Source organism: Mastigoproctus giganteus, chromosome 10 (assembly GCF_048544385.1).
Source record: "Mastigoproctus giganteus isolate SK-2022 chromosome 10, ASM4854438v1, whole genome shotgun sequence".
Taxonomy (NCBI): Eukaryota; Metazoa; Arthropoda; class Arachnida; order Uropygi; family Thelyphonidae; genus Mastigoproctus; species Mastigoproctus giganteus.
Genome location: NC_143584.1, coordinates 104,645,903 through 104,666,299, shown reverse-complemented (window position 1 = coordinate 104,666,299; position 20,397 = coordinate 104,645,903). Strand labels below are relative to the sequence as shown.

Genomic DNA, 20,397 nt, shown 5'->3' with positions numbered 1-20,397 from the left:
ACTCTGTCACTTCAGAAAAGAGGATTGGAAGTTAGATAAGATCCAGCACCTTGATATCTGATATCATAGTGAAAATTCCATATGTGAATGTCACCTTCTTCATCCAAAAGGGTTTGGAAGGGTTGGTAGGCTCTCCTAAATATCTTCATTTTGACGACATCCATGTAGGGACTATAAGTGAGAAACATTTGGAACAGCTCCTCCAAGTCACCTCTGTTTATGCGAGTGACCGTTATGGTAACACCCCCACAAGACAGTAAACTCATTCTGAGGTGACCTGAGATAGAACAGTCTTGAAGCAGCCCGAAGAGGAAATCTGTTTTGAACTAAAAACTGAAGGAGTGAGTAGCAAACGCATGGGGATGTGGGATTTAGTTCCCACCACGAAACCTAATCTTACTTTTCACCAGTACCTCCTCATTCAATCACAGCTGAGTATTTTCACTGCTCCCATTATGACCATATGCACTTAGCCTTCAGCATGAATTCAGTTTAACATGATTTTTAAAATAGGACTGGCTTTTGAGTGATAGGACTGATTGTCATAAGGATACACTGTGCATACTTGCTGATCCAGCTTCACAACATAATGGGAGAAGTGACCAATTGAAATATGGTGGCCACAGAATAATTTTTTTTCCTTCCTTTTCAAGTGCATTTATTAAAATACTTAAAAAAATAATTTTAGATGGTAGTTATATATTGAAGCAAATGTTTAACTCAATGAAAACAAACCTGTCTCATCATGAGGTTTGTTTTAGAAAAGGATGCCCACAAAAGCATCCACATTGCGTGACAAACAAAGGGTGCCAGGATTTAAGCAGCAAAGGATTGTTTAACAGTTGATAGGTAGAATGCAGATGGTGACACAAAATTAAACTCTGTTGTGATCTATCATGCTGAAAATCCATGGGCATTAAAGAGCTTTCTGAAATTATCCCTTTCTGTTTATTGGAGGTTTGTGAAAAAGAGCTGAATTTCAGGACCAATTTTTAGCAAATGGTTTATTGCAAAACTGCTTAATGAATTTAAGGAATGCTGCAAGCTTGAAAATATGGATTCAAAATTTTGTTGATGTTGGATAAAGTGCTAAGATATCATCGTTGGCCTTCTTAAAACATGATTCATTTGGTATGACTTCGGTATGAAAATAATAAATTTTTACAATACAGTATTTAAACCTGCGTGTATTCATATTCATTGCCTTTCTGATTTAATACTGATTTGTTTAAATTTTTGTTTTTAATGACTGATTAAGTGAGGCTTAAATTTTAATTTTTGGTGATCCCAAAAATTTGTCCATGAGAATGTATCTCCCCTTTATTACCTGTAATTCTTACTTGCTGCAATCTTTTTCATACATCCAATATCAGTGTCATAATATTCCTTACAAAAAAAGTGAAATACCAAAATATAAGGTAACATAATAAATAGTAATAAGTTATTACTATTTATTAATAATAAATAATAATAAGCTCACACATGCTAAAAAGATTGCAGGGAACCTTCCCATTGTAGCATAAACTGAAATAACTATTCTGCTGAGAGTGATTCCCCCCCCCCCCCATAGCATTCTGCATACTGAGGTGTGAAAAACCTGCACAAAAAAAAGTCTTGTCAGCTGCCATTTCTATATCTGTTTCCTCTTATGCTTCACTTGTACTAAAATTTGGGTTTTTCTTGGAAAACCCAAGTGCAATTGGAGGAATAAGAAAAATTGATGTGGGCACACAGGACACCAACCATTCTTTTCAACAAAATATGAAACTGGGACTGAGAAAACATAAAACCCACATCTCTTGAGAAATTGGACAGCCTTCTGTTAAGCCAAAATAATGACTAAATTTCCTGAGTGGAATTGTTGTGGGCAATAAAATAAAATAATGCTGATAAGGCACTCCTACAAAAACATTAACCAGTTTGCATTTCCCTGCTAGAAACATACCTAAAGGCGAATGAAGACTTTCTTGTATAGCATTAATATCATTCATAAGAATGGAGATGGTTATTCCCATGCAAGAGATATCTTTGTGGTGAAACAGAGCCCCCTTTTTCAGCCTTTGTTGTCATAACAACCAACACAGAGATAATAGTAATTACAATTGGTTTTTACTAACAATGTGTACAATCTATTTGCAACTTTGAACAGGCATCCCACAGATAGACATCGGACGTCTTATTATACAAGTCCTGAGTGCCGAACAGTTGTGAACAATTATTTTCTAGTTATTAAATAGTGACTTATTGTGAATTAAAATTAGTATTTAAATGAGTAGTGGAAAACAATGTGAGAAAGCAGCTTACACAGTATCAGTAAAAAAAAAAAAAAAAAATCCAAACAACAATAATCCTTCCTATGTCTCTTGTTCATCCCCTTTAATTGATTTTCCAGTTCTTCCTTAAATTTCATCCATTTCTGCAACATCAGATGGAAATTTGTTTCAACAGTTATCTACCTGCCAGCCAAAGGCAAATTTATGCATATTACAGCCATCCTTCCTCAATTTAAATTTCAAAACCCCATGAGTTTTCCTGGCAGCCTTTCTGCACTTCTCAGTGAACTTTCTATCTGACTACACAATTTCACTACACAGGTCATTTTACTTTCTCCATTAACCCAGATTAATGCACCATACATTTGGAGCATTAATATGAGATTACTGCTACACATGTTTAGTACTGTTGTGTATATGAATTAAACTTCATTTGTCACTTCTCAGTCTATTGCCTAATTTTTCTAGACCTTGTCAGTAGCGTAACCTGATTACTGTGATTAACCACTCTGCCAACCTTCACATCATTTGCAGATTTGGACATTAAGCCTGATATGTTTTTATCAATATTATTAATAAATATAGAAAACAACAATGGGCCCAGCACTGAACCCTGGTGGATTCCACTAATAAAAGTTAGTCCAAGATGAGCAGTGCCCATGGATAACCACTCTATCTCTCCCCACTAATTCATCCCTTTATTCATAGCAGTAACTAGACTTTAATACCCACTCTGCTCCAATTTGTATAGTAGTCTTTAATGTGCAGCTTTATCAAATGCTTTTCTGTAGTACATGATGTCAAACTTATTTTTTGCATTATTCCTTTGGTAATGTATTATAGTATCCAATCTGACTGGTCAGACAATACTGTCTCTTAATAAATCCTTGATGTGACTACAGTATAACTGCATACCTGTCTATATAGTCCTGAATTACTTCTTTAACCAGTAGCTACCTGCATATTTTCTCTGGGATAGAAGTCAACATACAGGTCTGCAATTACTCACTTCTCCCTTTGATCTCCCCCCCTTTGTGAATTGGAGATACATTTACACATCTCCAGTCCATAGGTATCTCCCTTGAATCCAGTCATGGAAAAAGGTGTGTTTACCTCCTTTGCTGCTTCCTATAACATAATTGGATAGATCTCATCCACCCTAGGTGGCTCTCTTGCATTTAGTTTCAACAATTTCTCTTTCACATTTCTCTCAGTTATCACAAAGTAATTTAACTCCCGTTAGAATTTGATACACTTTTGTTACCTCCAACCCTAAAAAATTTTTAATGTGTGATGCAGAATACCAACAAGAGCAGGATCATTGACAATTAAACTATTCATATCTCTTGGACTAATGCGATCAATTCCTTTTCTCCTAGTGTTTACATAAATAAAGAGGTCTTTGCTGCTTTTCTTTACATTCTTTGCAGTAGACTTCTCATAATCTACCTGGACTTGCCTAACTCCTTTGTTACTTGATTGTAGATTAGTTTATATATACTGTAGGATTCTTTATTATCTGATATTTTATACACATACCATGTTTTTTTTTCTCTGCCACAAGCCTCATCAGTTCGTCTGGCATCATTTAGGTGCAAGTCTTGAACAGTATATTTTAGTTGATACAAGAAACCTGGTGCTTCTATGGTTACTTCTCTGAATACTTACCATTTAGAATTTGCTGTTGGTAATATCATCAGTAGTCTCTTTTACAAAAGCAGAAACTGTTATCTTTACCCTTTTTTATCCCTGATGGTAGTTACTTCTTTAAGTAAATCCCACATCAATATCCTGTGAACACTGTCACCTAGTGGTTCCTTTTATATGCAAATTCTTAATTCATGAAGAATTACTGCTGATAATCAGATTAAGAATATTGTTCTCTCTTATTTCCTTCTAATGACTGATCAAGAATATTGCTCTTTCTTATTTCCTCTCTAACATGCTGATGTAGAATGTAATAATCAGTAAATCCACAGAAGTCTTGCTAGTGTTTGAGTGACCAACCCACAAGTTTCAGTCAATATTTGGAAAGTTAAAATCCCTCATTGCGAGACATTGTGATTTATGGCCCGATCTATTTTTCTGTACAGTTGGCTGTTATGTCATCACAGTCATTAGGCCTGTAATGCACTCCTACTTTCATTTTTGGTTTCCCAGATGTTGAGTCATCAAGCTGACTCAACATTGCACTGGCTGCCACCCATATTAACTAGATTCATTGTTTTAGATTTTCGGCATTTCTTGACTAAAGGCATAAACCCATCCCCCCCCCCTTCATTCTGTTTGCTCTTTCTGAATACATATTACTCCCCATATTCAAATTCTGCACGTGTTAATGAGTAACACTATCTTTGATATCCCTACAATGTCTGCATTCGATTACTTAACACTGAACTTGAAATTCATCAACTTTATTTACTATGCTTCTACCATTAGTGTACATGCAAAATATACTTTCACCTATTTTTGCATTTAGTAACCTTCCCCATCCCATGTATTTGCTTGTCTCATAATGACCCACAGCAGGCATTGTAATCTCTTGTATTTGGAATGTGCATCAGGCTGAAAAGCGAGGTGTCCTTGACACTTTGCTTTTCAGACTGCTGCATGTTCCAATAGTATGTTGGAACATGCAGCAGTCTGAAAAGCAATCACGTGCAAAAGAATCACTTACACACCTGTTTATGGCTGCCATTAATCTATTATTCTGTGTATCTTCCTGTGATAGCAGTTTTATTTGCTGATGCTGTTGAGTTATCAGCAAGACTGCCTCATTATCATCAGCAAATATTCCTACACCCCTGCTATTTATGTGTATCCCTCCCCATCGCTGTCAAAACAGTCTCTCCTATTTTTACAGGGTTTGGTAGCCCAGACCATGCTGAGGAAAGTCCTGCCCCTTGCACAACCTCTCTCTATGGCCAAAATTGATTGACAAGGCTTTCATGATGTACTCCCTCCTATTGTGTGTTTGTAGAATTGCTGACCCTTCAAGTTTAATCCTAAGTTGACTTTTTCTGAGCATTGCATGTAATTGTTAAGTAGAACCTCAGATCTGCAACACTTAATATTATTATTAAGCAACTTGTGCAACACTTTCATCAGCTATGCCCTTAAAAGATGATAGCTTCTCTAAAATGTCATTCACTTTTGCTCTTGGCAGATAAACACTGGTTCTGTGCAACCTGTTCTTTTTGAACAGTATATGTCCTGTTTCTCTGATAGCCATCTGCAACTATAGCTACCTCCTGTGGGATCAAGGAGCTCTGCTGTGGAGAATGTAAAGAGACCCATCAAGCATATTATTCACGTACTCAATAAGCCCATCTGAATGCTGAATTTATGCAAACTTCCTGATGCCCTTTGCACCGAACACACACAGCCAAAGACATCCCTTTGGCTGTGCCATGTCCTGCTAAAGGAACCTTTGTGAAAAGAGAAAAAGTAGAGTATATAATATAATTCTGGCTGGCCTTGGTGGTTCTCGCACAAATCCGGGCATTCTTGCTATTTGAGCTTTTTTGCTTCACTGTTGTAGTCTGATGTATTGATTTTAATCTAAATTTAATTTAAATATAACACATTAAACTATGAGAATGAAAATAATACTGCTACACTAATCCCACTTATTTGACAGTAGTACAAACTGTGCTATTTTAAATTGTTTTTTGTACTGTGATATAGCCATGTTATAAAATCAAATTTTATATTGCTATAAATTTTTTAGTTTATGATGCTAATAAAAACACTTCTAATATTACACACCTACAAAATTACATAGAAAGCCACCAATCAGTAGCTGTATCATTCTCATATCAGTATGTATCAACAGCAGCAGAATTTGACCATTCTTTTATCGATAACAACACAATGGCAACAGAATTTGACTTTGGTTTTTTAACTATCTTCACAGGGCAAGCAAGAACAAATTCCCAGTTTATCAAATAAACACAAGCAGTAATGAATTACTAATTTTAAACAGAAGATAACAAAAACAATTTTTAAGAAATAAGAAAGTTCCATTAACAGCTTTCAAAAAGTGATCCCATCCAAGTGGAACCTTCAAAAGTGCTACTCCTAGTGTTTGTGAAGATTCAACTTGTTATGTATTGCTGATTGGTTGAAATATACTACTCTTTAATTTTCTGAAAATTTTCAGGTAGCATATCTCTTGACTCCACACCCGCACACCGTGAGGTCAGCAATCTGAAAAAAGCCCCCTCTTCCCAAAGCTAAAAGGAGTAACAATGGGCTCTACATATCTCATCATGGTTTGTTCTGTTCTGATCAGTCACACAGGCAAGTAGGTCTTAATCATTTGCAGTGCCAAATGACAGGGGAAAATGTAAATCCAACTGCAATCACTTTCTTTCTTTTTCATACTGCATTTTTCGAAAGATAAACCATTAAACAAATTATCTCTGTTTTTGATTCAGAAATGTATTAACAATGTTGTTAGTCCTCTTAAGATGGCACACAAATTAAGATCTGGTGACCTATTAGTCAAAGTGATATGACATTTTTATGCTATGAGACTTATGAAAATCTCCTCCTTTGGAATTATTCCAGTGCAGGTAACATCACATGGCTTATTAAAAACATTCAAAGGAGGAGTCATTCTTGAGTGGAACCTCCTAAGTGTATCAGAAGAAATTATTCAAGAACTCATTGATAAAAATGTTGTACAAGCAAAAGGAATAGTCAACTAAAAAAATATTTGCTAAAAACCTTATCCTCACCTTCTAAATACTAAACTTCCCATCAGTTGTAAAAGTAGGTTATTTGAGTTGTTGGAGTAGCATTAGCAAGGGCACATGATGCAAGAAAGCAAGTTTATATAGCATCAGCCAAAAAAAAAAAAATAAAAATAACACCCCCCTCCTTCTCATTTCACCCATCCACTTGCTCCAAATGTTTGTCTAGTTCTACCTTGAATCTGTTTAAGCTATTAACTTCTACAATGATAGATGGAAGTTTGTTCCAGCAATCAACCACCCGCTGGCTAAAGGAAAACTTTAGCATTAGCATTAATAGAGGCATATGATGCAAGACAGCAAGCTTATGCAGCATCAGCCAAAAAAAAAAAAAAAAAAAAAAAAAAAAACGTTCCCATTTGTTTGTTTGTTATTTGGTTTTTAGGAGCATTAGCAACTAAGGCCATATTGCTCCGGGGATTTGCGGTGGTCATTACCTGACCTTTCCGCATCCTCCGTATTTGGTGGTCACAGGCTCGAACCTCGGTCTAATCAAGAAGCGTGTGCTACGCACTGCTGCTCCTACTCACCTGGCTACGGAGGCGCCCCGTTCCTGTTTCACCCCTCCGTTCCAAATACCTGTCCAGCTCAGCCTTAAATTTATTTAGGCTATCAACTTCCACAAGAAAGGATGGAAGTCAAGAAAGGATGCAAGCATAGCTGCAGAGTTGCTTGCATTTGTGAACAACTCCACAGATATGCCCTCTTCAGACATGCCTTCACTTGTCTGACTGGTTTCTTCCTCAGCAGATGTTATCACACCTCCAGGATTGCCTTCAACAAGTTTAGTCAAGATTGACAATATAGAAAAAGAATACTCCATGATGGGTGGCCAATGCTACTTCTATTATAACCTGAGTCCCGATCAATGTATGTTCTTATTCAGTTCAATTCAATGTATAATTATGCAGTTCAGTGTATATTCTTATGTTATGTATTTTGTATTTAATGGTCTATGCACTCAATGTTTTCTGTGCAGGGTGTTTCAAAAATGATGGTTAATAATTTAAAGGTGAAAAGTACAAACTAAAATAAGCAATAAAGTCCCAGTGAACATTGGGCCGCAAATGAACAGTTTTCAAGATAATGCACATTTTCTGTTAAGATCTGCCACTGACTATTGGGAGCACTAGTTTAGCAAAAAGCTGTGAATCCTTTGCTTAGGGTGGTTTTATTAAACATAAGATAATACATTTATAATTTTTGGTTTCAACACCACATGATTTTACAGATGTTACAGGATGTTACAAAAGGTGTTCAAAATGCTGTATGCAGCATTGTAGTCTTCTCTGCATTGAGTTGTGAATCCTCTCAGGCATTCCTGGGTCATTTCTGATTTGCTGAAAGGCTCCTTCAACCTGATGCTGCAATTCGTCAACTGTGTTAATGTCAGAAGTGTACACCAAGCTTTTTACATGATCTCAGATACAAAAATCCATAGGATTTAAGTCTGGTGATCTAGGAGGCCACATTACAAGCCCATCTCTACCTATCCACCATTGACCATACCTTCTAGTTAGATACTGAGTCACAACTCGAGAAAAATGCATGGTGCCCTGCAGATATGGGTACCTCCCATACCTGCAGGTCACCATCCACCCATGGACGTGTTGCTTGTGCCACACACAAAGCTGTCTCTATCAGTGTGTTGCACCTGGTAGTTGGACTTATCTGATCATGGTATCTCTTGGATCATCTGCTGTGGAACTCCATACATCTGAGAGTGCAGCACATAGTCATTTGGGATATGTTGTCTTTATTCTAGGCTCATCTCTGCTAACTAGGACATCCAGAAACGACATGGGGTGCATTGTGTAAAATTGGCCTTGGAACAGGATGATACCTTAAGTGCTAGATGTTTATTAAGTATCGATGATATCTGTAAAGGCGTAGAGTTCTGCCTCGCTAGCACTACCATGATTTTTCAAAATGTTATGTACAAGCAGATCCATGGCACGGCCATGGGTTCCCCCATCAGTGCCATTGTGGCCAATTTGGCCATGGAGGAACTAGAAACCAGGGTGTTTCATCAGTTGGATTTCCCCATGCACGAGTGGAGGAGATATGTGGACGATCATTCACCATTATAAAAAAGGGGAAGGAAGATGAAGTGCTCAATTTACTTAATAGCTTCTCCCCATTTATACAATTTACCTCGTAGGTGGAAAAAGCTGGGACCCTCCCGTTTCTGGATGTCCTGGTTAGCAGAGATGGGCCTAGAATAAAGACAACAATCTATAGAAAGCCAATGTGCCGTAGCCAGTATGTTCATTACAGCTCGGCACAGGCTTATCAACATAAGAATAGTGTAGCCTGGGCGTTGTTGAATAGGGTGTGGACCCACTGTAGTACCCCTCAAGGATAAGGAAATGGAAATTTGTAGAGTCACAGCAGACCTCAGCAAGTGTGGGTACCCCCAGAGGGTCTTAGACAAATATATTAATAGGGTAGAGTCCAATCGTAGGGAGTCGCCTGCCTCTGTGGCTACCGCATACATTCCTTACTATCTGGGCCTTTTAGAACGCGTTGTACGGGCATTGCGGGAGTGTCAGATCCGCTGTGTGCAACTTCCGGGATGGAGGTTGCACACAGTGGTGTCCCAAGTCAAAGATCCCATAGCCCAAGACTCTACTAGTAGTGTGGTCTATGACAGTGGTCTCAAATTGCATGCGGGCCGAATGCACGATCTGAAAGCAGCTGACGGGCCGTACGTTAGTTTGTCTCCATCTATATAGCAATATGAACTGCGCAGCTGTGCATCCAGCTAACCAACTAGTGACTGACTCAAGGAAAATATATATCAGAAGTACCAACTCAATAGAAAAAATCGGAAACACTAGAATACTGAAGCGCCACCAACTGTCGGCTGGCGAACTAAATTTACTGATTGTATCAACGTGGGACGTTCTCCCACCTTACCCCAATCATGTGGCCTGACATACAGTGACAAAGACAAAGCCCCAACCTATTCATTCTCTCTCTTTTTCCTTCAATAGCAGTCGCGCACATAAGCTCAGTCCATATCTCTATGTCTCTAAAATTATAAGCGCCGTATTTACAACAAATACATAATTGAAATTTATTCGCGGGCCGTGTAAAATTGCTTCGGGGACCGGATGCGGCCCGCGGGCTGCCAGTTTGGGACCACTGGTCTATGAGATCAAGTGCCCGGATTGTGAGGAGTGTTATGTGGGGGAGCACATGACCACTATTAAGACTGCAAGGTCTGCTGTGGCAGAGCATTTCTGGGAGAAGCACCATCGGATCTCCCCTGAGGACGCGGTCATTACTGACCGTGCCCATGGATTTTGGGAACGCAAGTGGCTCGAGAGCTTGCGAATCGGTTCATTCAATCATAATGCTATTAACAGGGTCAGGGATATGCGTTTACACCCCCTGTTTGAGGCAGTTGTCCTCAGACGGAATGACCGGTTCCATTTGACACGCTCCCGAGCCACTTCTGTTTCCGATGCGCATGTGGGGAATGCCGACCATGTGCCTGGTGAATCATGTGTTTGAGTGCCATGGGCCTGCTACTTAAGGATGTGTCACTGCAGTAATAGTACATTGTTGAAAAAGGAGACCGCAGTCTCCGAAAGCTTCGGTATTTTAGTAAATTTTAACGATTTTAGCATTATTTTTAATTGTTTTATCATTACTTATTTTATTTTATTGTAATAGTTTAGTCTCCCGATATTTGTATTATAGTATTTTATTATATTTTATTTTTTATTTTATTTTATTTTATAGTAAAATTTTTAATCGCTTGGCTGGTGTTTGAGTGTAATTATTGCAGTATGGAATTTCCCAGCCCCATAGGCCTGTTTGAAGACATATGAAGCTGTTCAGCTTTTTATACTATGAGCTATGTGGCATAGTCCATAATGGATGGGATGGTCATAATTCGGTGATCACTGAGTATATACTTTTGTAAAATGTCAAAAAACAGGACTAAGGATGCTTTAAATCTTTAAAAATTTTATATTTAATAATTGTCATCATGTTGATGTATAACTATAATATGGTGAACTGAAACAATTTGCCATGAGTCATTTGCTCTGATTGGTTATCAGTCTGTACCCTTGACACAGTTATGAAATGATGACCATTTAGGATGTGGTATTATCTTAATTTTAGCTTAGCCTTAGAATTTAGTTTAATTCTAAGGCTAAGCTAAAATTGAGATATGAATGTAAGCCTAAAGGTTTTAGGCTTACATTCGTATCTCAATGAAAAAAAAATTATTACCATTATTTTAATCTTCAAAGTACATCCCTCTTAACTCGATGCATCCGATTTGCATGGTTGTATAGCCTCCGTAGCTGAGTGGTCAGGAGCAGGAGTGCAGTAGCACATGCTCTTTGAATAGACCGGGGTTCAAGCCCCTGACTGCTAAATATGGCGATCTGCCAACTCGCACTGTACCAGCATGGCAGATTATGGTCCATTTCCCTTAGCATGAATTGTTGAGGAGGCTTCCATCCTGCAGTGGGTTGATAATGGCTGCAGTTTACCTTTACCTTTTTTTTTTTTATAGTTTCTGGATGGCTCTGTGGAACTGATCTTGTGGACTCCTGTTTAACATCCTTGTCACACTGGTTTGGATCTCTGAAATGCTGTCAATATGCTCAAAAGTGATCCAGACTTTTTTTTTAAAAAATCATAACTGTTAATGAATCCTGGTGCTTTGTGAAATCCCACCTGAAGGGTGGGATTTCACTCTGGGGAACAAAATAATCAGTAGGTGCCAAATCTGATAAATATGGGGGATGGTGAAGCACTGTGATGCCCTTCCATGTGCGAAACTGCTTGAAGAAGATGCATTGTCGTGAAGCAAGAACCACTCACCTGACTTTTGCACCAATAAAATCAAAATCAATCAATCAACTCACCTGACTTGGCTGCATGTAACCTAACACGGCAAAATGCTTTCAACAGTTCTGTCCGTTGCTTCTCTGTAAAATTCAGAGGTGAAAGTCTGTCCTTCCAGTACAAATTCTTTGTGCACAACTCCTTGGCAACCAAAAAAAAAAAAAAATATTGCCAACATCATATGACACTTGGAACTGGAGTTTCTTTGGCCTTGGCAGATTTTCTCCAACCCATTCAGCCAATTGTCTTTTGTTTCGGGTTTGTACACAAAGCACCATGATTCATCACCAGTTATGATTTAAAAAAAAAAAAGTCTGGATCACTTTTTTGTCATTGCAAACAAATCCTGACATGCAGCAACTCGTTTATCCTTCTGTTCTGTCTATTCTATCAGTGCATGTGGTATGAAGTGTTAGCACACTTTTCTTTTTTTAAAATCTTCGATAGTTGAACACATTGTAACCTTTCTGATGTTAAACTGGTCTGCTATTGTTCGGAGAGACTGGTGCCTATCTTCCAATCTTCCATTAACAGCTGCCGAACTTTTTTGATGGTCGAGTCTGTATGAGATTGGGATGGGCAACAACTCTACATCGTCCTGAACATAAGGCGCCTCCGTAGCCAGGTGGGCAGGAGCAGCAGTTTGTAGCACACGCTTCTTGGTTAGACAGGGGTTAGAGTCCATGACCACCAAATACAGAGGATGCGGAAAGGTCAGGGAATGACCACCGCATATCCTCGGAGCAATATAGCCTTAGTTGCTAAATGTTCCTAAAAACCAAATAACAAACAAACATACATCCTGAACATCTTCACAGAACTTCCCATATCAGCAAAAAATGTTGGATTGTGATAATGTCTCATGTCCATAAGTTGCACTCATCATTGCAACTGTTTCAGTTGCACTTTTTCTGTCTTTTAAAACAACATTTTATTGCCACTCATTGCTTGGTCCTTGAATCCATGACATTTTGATTTTTCTGCATCAACTTAATGATAACTCTGGTAGAATGCCTTTGTGTACACTGATGAAATTTGGCACCGATCCAGCTCGGAATTGATAGTGAATAGTTTCAACATTGGCCAATATATAGCACTAGTAGTTTCGTAAAAAAAAAAATCAGTCCTAAAACTTTTCACACTACACCTTGTATATGTAGGCATACAAGGTGTAGTCTGTAGGAGTGTCGCACATAACTACATATCATTTTATATATTGTTGATGTTGCCTTGCTATGCCAACAGCATTGATGGAAAATGGAGTGTTTTCTTTATCTGTATCACCATATTAGTTAGTTTAGCAAATTATAACAGTTTATTTTTTTAGTACTTGAACATGTAGCTTATGCCTTTCTTTTCAACAGATTCGAGAAAAGCTGACATATGTATTTGCATCAGACAGCAGATCATGCAAAACTAATGGATACTGCAGCCCCAGCATTGCATCTGTCAATACACAGGAAATGGATAGTAGCAATGCTCCTACGCCCACCCCAGGATCAGATCAAACATCCTCATCCTATTGTGGAACACCCACTATTACTGTAGATGGTAATCCAGTTGACCTCCATGGTAAGTGAACTATTTCTAGAATTGTGAACTACCTCCGTGGATGATAGCTGTTCTACTAGTGATGCAAGGAACCTACTGAGGTTTTTTGAAATGGGACTCAGCTATAATCAGTTCTTTGAAATTGACTGTAGAGAGATGTGGTCTGCTTAGGAATGGAGTACACAAGTACAGTGCTTATGGTGGTTATGAATTGGGGACGTGTATATGTACTCTAAAGTTGGTTAGCTTTCAGCCACACTGAACCCAGCTCATTATAGATTACATTTTACTACACTGGTTTTTGCCACAATGCGTAGTTTCTGTAGTGATAGTCATGTTAATCTTATTTTGTTTTCAAAATGGTAATTTTTGTGAGTAAAGTGATGTTAAATATGAAAATAAATATATGGTTCTGATTCGGGAAGTGAAAATCTAAATTTGGTGATTTTTTTTATGTTGAATCTGGCGTTTCTTAACAATTTTAAAAAGAAATAGTTTTTAATGGTTGGAACGTTCTTCGATTGTTAGAACATACTCCAACTGTTTTACTGGTAGTGGCTGCCTATGCTAGAGCATAGGGAGTGAGTTGGATAGGATTGTTTCTTCATAATTTGAACTGGTGTGACACTTCAAAACGGTGATGTGCTCCATATAAGGGTTGTGATGCTGATGACATTTATTGTGTTTATAGAGTACATTCAGGTAGCAATGGTCTGATTTTAATTCTTGAACAGATTTCAGCTACCTTACGTAATAAGGCTTGGAAGCCATATTACTGCTTTGAATAGTAACTGCTAGTATTTCTTTTTCTAACGATTTGAAGATATAATATATTATACAGGATTTGTAATATTTAAGACAATTTGGGATTCCCATCAGGATATAGTCTTTTTACTTAAATTGTTGCTATTCAGATTTCAAGACCATATAGTCTACTATTTTACTTCGCTTTAAGGCTGACTTCTCTTCATGATTGCGCATAAACAATGATAAGGGGGAGGTGAGTACAGGATTCATAAGAAATCCCCTATCCAATCGGAGAAGCTCCCATTATGTCTCACAGTGAATACTGAATTGGATATGGAATGTAAGCAAGCTACGGTTAATAGTTCTAGCTCTTTGGGTATTGGGAAGGGAAACCCTGAACCCGATGAATTTGAAAAAGAAAAGGAAAAAATTCAGAGACAGTAAAGTTCAAACTTCTCTCAAGGATCACTTGCCCTTACTCCCAGATTCTGTTGATGGGAATCACACTGACTGGTCTGAGGTTGTCTCCCTAAGACGGCACTCTAGTCGCGGAAGAGAACAGTCGGTGGATTTTTGGCTGCTGTAAAGGGATAAGTATTTTTAATTTTTACAGTATTATTCGTAGTAGTAGTAGTAGTGGAATGTGATGCAAGAAAGCAAATGTATGAGCTTATGCAGCATCAGCCAAAAAAAAAAAAAAAAAAATCACACCATTCCCTCCAAATGCCTGTCCAGTTCCTCCTTAAATTTATTCAACCTATCAACTTCCACAACGACAGATGGAAGTTTGTTCCAACAATTAACCACCCGTTGGCTAAAGGAAAATTTCCGCACATCTATTCTACATCTGTCTTTTCTTAATTTGAATTTATGCCCCCTTAGATTCGTAATCTGAACAAGTGGAAGGATCCCATCAGAATTCAGCGTGCTCAACCCATTCAAGGCCTTATATACCTCAATCAGATCACCGTGCAGGTGCCTAGTCTCCAGCCACTGCAATTTGCAGAACTTAAGCCTCTCTTGGTAAGAGGATCCCTTCATTCCCCTCACCAATCTTGTTGCCCTTCTCTGTACACGCTCAAGTAAATCTACATCCTTCCTAAAATGAGGCTTCCAGACCTGTACGCAGTACTCAAGCCGTGGCCTGACCATTGCCTTATACAGAGGGATAATCACCTCCTTTTCCCTGCTAGCAAAATTCCTATATATCATTGACAAAACCCCATGACCTGCCCTGGCAGCCTGTCTGCATTGCTCAGAAAACTTCATATCTGCCTGCACAATTACTCCCAGGTCTTTTTCATTTTCTACCACCTTAAGTGTAGTACCACACAGTTGGTACGTTTCTCTGGGGTTACTTCTACCCATATGTAGTACTTTGCATTTGTCAAGGTTAAACTTCAGTTGCCACTTCTTAGCCCATCTGCCGAAATTATCTAGATCCTGTTGCAGTAGCACACTGCCATTACTGTCATTAACAACCCTGCCAACCTTTGTATCATCTGCAAACTTCGACATTAAGCCTGTTATACCTTCATCAATATCATTGATAAATATACAAAACAACAGTGGACCTAACACCGAACCCTGTGGGACTCCACTAATAACATTAGTCCAAGAAGAGCAGCACCCATTGATTACCACCCTCTGTCTTCTAGCACTTAACCATCCTTTTATCCATTGTAGCAACTTACCCTTAATACCATTCTGCTCCAATTTGTGCAATAGTCTTCCATGCGCAACAGTGTCAAAAGCTTTCCTGAAATCCAAATATATGATATCAAAATTATTTTTTGCATCCAGTTCCTTTGTAACCACCTCATAATATCCTATCAAATTTGTCAGACAAGACTTTCCCTTAACAAACCCATGCTGTGTCTGAATTATTGCTGCAGTCTTGTCTAGATGATCCTGCAATGCATCTTTAACCAGTGACTCCATTATTTTACCCGGAACAGAAGTTAAACTAACTGGTCTGTAATTACTCGTGTCACCCTTCGATCCCCCTTTGTGAATTGGGGATACATTTGCAAATCTCCAGTCCGTTGGAACCTCCCCTGAGTCCAAGGATGCTCTCATAATTATGGCTGAGGGTTTGCTTCGTTGCTTTGCCGCCTCCTTTAATATAACTGGATAGATCCCATCCACCCCAGGTGCTTTTCTTACGTTTAACTTCAACAATTTCTCTTCCACTTTGCTCTCAGTTATTACAAAATCATTAAGTATCTTGCTACAATTTGATACCCTTCTGCCATTTTCAAACCTTAATAATTCCTCACGTGTGAATGTAGATGCAAAATACTCATTCAGTTTGTTTGCTATCTGAGCAGGATCATCAACAGTCGAACCATCGATGTCAAGTGGACCAATCAGATTCATCCCCTTCCTTTTAGAGTTTATATAAGTAAATAAATCTTTGCTGTTTTTCTTAGCATCTTTTGCCAAGGATTTCTCATAATCTGCCTTCGCCTGCCGAACCTCCTTTGTGACCTGATTACAGATTAACTTATATCTGCCATAGGCTTCTGAGTCGCTTGATAATTTATATGCATCCCATGCATTTTTCTTCTCTGTTACGAGTCTCATTAGTTCATTTGACAACCATTTAGGCCTAAACCTTGAACAATATTTCTTAATAGGTATGAACCTTTTAGTAGCTTCCACGATTAATTCCTTGAATGCTTCCCACTTAGAATTTACTGTTGGTAACATCGTCAGTTGATCCCACTGTACAGAATTTAAAAACTGTCGGAGACCACTGTACTCGCCTTTACGGAAGCAAAAACCCTTTCCTTTACCCCTCATGGTAATTAAATCTTTAAGTAAATCCCACGTCAGTACACTGTGATCACTGCCACCTAGTGGTTCTTTTATCTGCAAATTCCTAATACATGAATGATCACTACTGATAACCAGATCAAGAGTATTACTTTCTCTGGTTGCCTCTCGAACATGTGCTGCAGAAAACAATCATCCAATAAATCCACAAAAGTCTGACTAGTGTGTGAGTGCCCAACTCACAAGTTCCAGTCAATATCTGGGAAGTTAAAATCCCCCATTATAAGACATTCCGATTTACTAGCCCACTCTATTTCTCTGTACAATTGTTCATTGTACTCATTCAAGTCATTAGGTCTATAACACACTCCTACTCTTATTTTTGCTTTCGCAGTGCTTATGTCACACCAAACTGACTCAACAGTGCACTGTTCATCTATATCAACTGGATGCACTTCTTTTGATTTTATGTTTTTCTTTATTAACAGCATAACACCTCCTCCCTTCCTATCCTGTCTATCCTTTCTGTACACATTGTTCTCCCCAAATTCCAGTTCGGCATTCCTTATATCTGTGTGACACCACGTCTCTGATATCCCAACAATATCCGCCTTTGATGTCTTGACCAACACTTCAAATTCATCAAATTTATTTACTATACTTCTAGCATTGGTATACATGCAAGTATACATGCACCTATTCTTATTCTTAATTACTCTAACACATCCCATATACCCACCTGTTTCATGATGACTGCCATCCGTCCCTGAAACCCCCAACACCCCTCGCTCCAGGTCGCTACTTATTCTAATAGAAGTTGTGCAAGAATCACCTTCACCTCTGCCTACGGCTAGTGTTAAACTATTATTCGTTAATTAACATACTACATTGTGTTTTACAGAAATATTAAATAGGTTTAGTAGCGTTCATTAGTTTCTTTTTTTGGATGTTACGACTCTCGGTGTTGGAGCCAATATTGTAGTCGATAAGAAATAGCGTAACGTGTATGTATCTCGAACTGATAGCGCAAGGTATAAAGTAAAACTAGATAGCGTAATACGAAGCACTCAATTAGGAATCTGTTAGCTTATTATAGTATTATCAATTAATCAAAAATATTATTAATCTTATTACATTTCGTTGTTAATTAAATTATATTTAAATGGAAAACCAGACTAGAGCTGCGAAGCAAAGATGTCAGACTAGCAAGAGTGCTGTGACTCCCGGGAGAAATAAAGGGGGCGATTCTCCAACGCATCACAGTCTCAAAATATGTGCGAAATGTGAAATGTTTGCTGAACTTTCTAAAATGGGACATGATCTAGCCAAGAAGGATGTCTTTGTGTGTGTTAGATGCCTAGAGTATCAAGAAATTAGGTGCCAACTCAGCGATCTGATGAGCATCAATGAGAGCTTGAAGTGTAGGGTAAATGCCCTGAAAGAAATTAATATGAGAGGCCCATCAAGCTCTCAGCTGCCCAGCTTAATGGCAGAGCTCACTCCTGTGCATCAGGCAACACAGAGGCAATCTCCAGGGCAGAATGTGCTGGTCCCAAAGGAACTAGTTATTGTTGCTGATATTGTCAGGGAGACGGGGAATATACTATGCAAGAAGAATAGGTGGAATAGGACCAGGGTAGGTCTGCCAGGGCAAAAGTTGATGATGTTGTAGAGCAGATATCATCTTTTAAGGGCACAAAAGGTGATATTGTTGTACACGTTGGAACTAATGACATTAACAGTAAGCGATCTGCAGATTTACTCAACAAGTACAGGTCACTGTTGAAAAAAAGTCGCAAGTTAGGTTTGAATGTGAAAGTATCTGCAATTCTGCCCAGATACAATAGGAGGGAGTATATAATCAGAGCCTTGTCGATCAGTTTGGCCCTGGCGAGATTGTGCAAGGCTGAAGGGGTAGAATTTTTTTCAGCCTGGTGTGTGCTTGTTGACAGGAGAGACTGCTTCTACAGGGATGAGGTACATTTAAATAGAAAGGGCGCAAGAATATTTGCTGATGCTAACTTTGGGAAGTTAGCACCCTGGAAAGCAAGGTAATCAACATTTCCACGGCTGCTGGGAGTCATAGTGGAACAAATAAATACATGGGCTATGTTGTGGTAACTAAGAGTGGAAACAGGTGCATGTATACTTGCATGTACACCAATGCTAGAAGTATAGAAAATAAATTTAATTTATTTATACTCTTAATTAATTAATTAATTTAATTAATTAATACTCTTGATTTGATTATCAGCAGTGATTCTTCATGCATTAAGAATCTGCAGATAAATGAACCACTAGGTGGCAGTGATCACAGTGTGCTGAAGTGGGATTTACTCAAAGAGGTAACTACCATTAGGGGTAAACGGAAGGGTTATTGCTTCCGTAAAGGCGACTACGATGGACTGAGACAGTATTTAAATTCTATACAGTGGGACCAACTGATGATGTTACCAACAACAAATTCAAAATGGGAAGCATTCAAAGAACTTATCTTGGAAGCTACTAGGCTTTACATACCAACTAAGAAATATTGTTCAAGGTTTAGGCCAAAATGGATGTCAGATGAACTAATGAGGCATATGGCAGAGAAGAAAAATGCATGGGATACTTACAAATTAACACATGACACAGAAGCCTATGATAGATACAAGTTGATATGCAACCAAGTTACAAAGGAGGTTAGGCAGGCGAAGGCAGATTACGAGAAATCCTTGGCAAGGGATGCAAAGAAAAACAGCAAAGAGTTCTTTACTTATGTAAACTCTAGAAGGAAGGGGATGAATCAGATTGGTCCACTTGATATTGATGGGTCAACTGTTGATGATCCTACTCAGGTAGCTAACAAACTAAATGAATATTTTGCATCGACATTCACACATGAGGAGTTATTCAGCAAGGGGAATGCCAGAGGTGTATTCAACTCTAGCAGTAAGCTACAGAATCTTGAAATAACTGGGAGTAAAGTGGAGGAGAAACTGTTGAAGATAAACACAAGAAAGGCACCCGGGGTGGATGGGATCTATCCAGTTATATTAAAGGAGGCAGCAAAGGAAGTAAGCAAACCCTTAGCCATAATTATGAGAGCTTCCTTGGACTCAGGGGAGGTACCCATAGACTGGAAATGTGCAAATGTGACCCCAATTCACAAAGGAGGATCAAACGCTGACACAAGTAATTATAGACCTGTGAGCTTAACTTCTGCTCCAGGAAAATTAATGGAGGCACTGGTTAAAGAAGCACTGCAGGATCATTTAGACAAGACTTCAGTTATAGCTCAGACACAGCATGGTTTTGTTAAGGGGAAGTCTTGCCTGACCAACTTGATTGGATACTATGATGCAGTCACAAAAGAACTGGATGCAGGGAATAACTTTGATATTATATACTTGGATCTTAGAAAGGCTTTTGATACTGTT

The 20,397-nt window shown here is 38.5% G+C and overlaps 1 protein-coding gene across 5 annotated transcripts in view; it reads left to right on the top strand.

Annotated features, from left to right (window-relative positions):
• The window catches only part of LOC150079199 (kazrin-like), a 358,730-nt gene that overhangs the window by 93,447 nt on the left and 244,886 nt on the right, over positions 1 to 20,397 (top strand). For all 5 annotated transcript variants that reach the window (XM_090382316.1, XM_090382314.1, XM_090382315.1 and 2 more), the window contains one exon: positions 13,267 to 13,474. In XM_090382316.1, the coding sequence (XP_090238442.1) occupies positions 13,267 to 13,474 (208 nt within the window). The remainder of the gene's footprint in view (positions 1 to 13,266; positions 13,475 to 20,397) is intronic.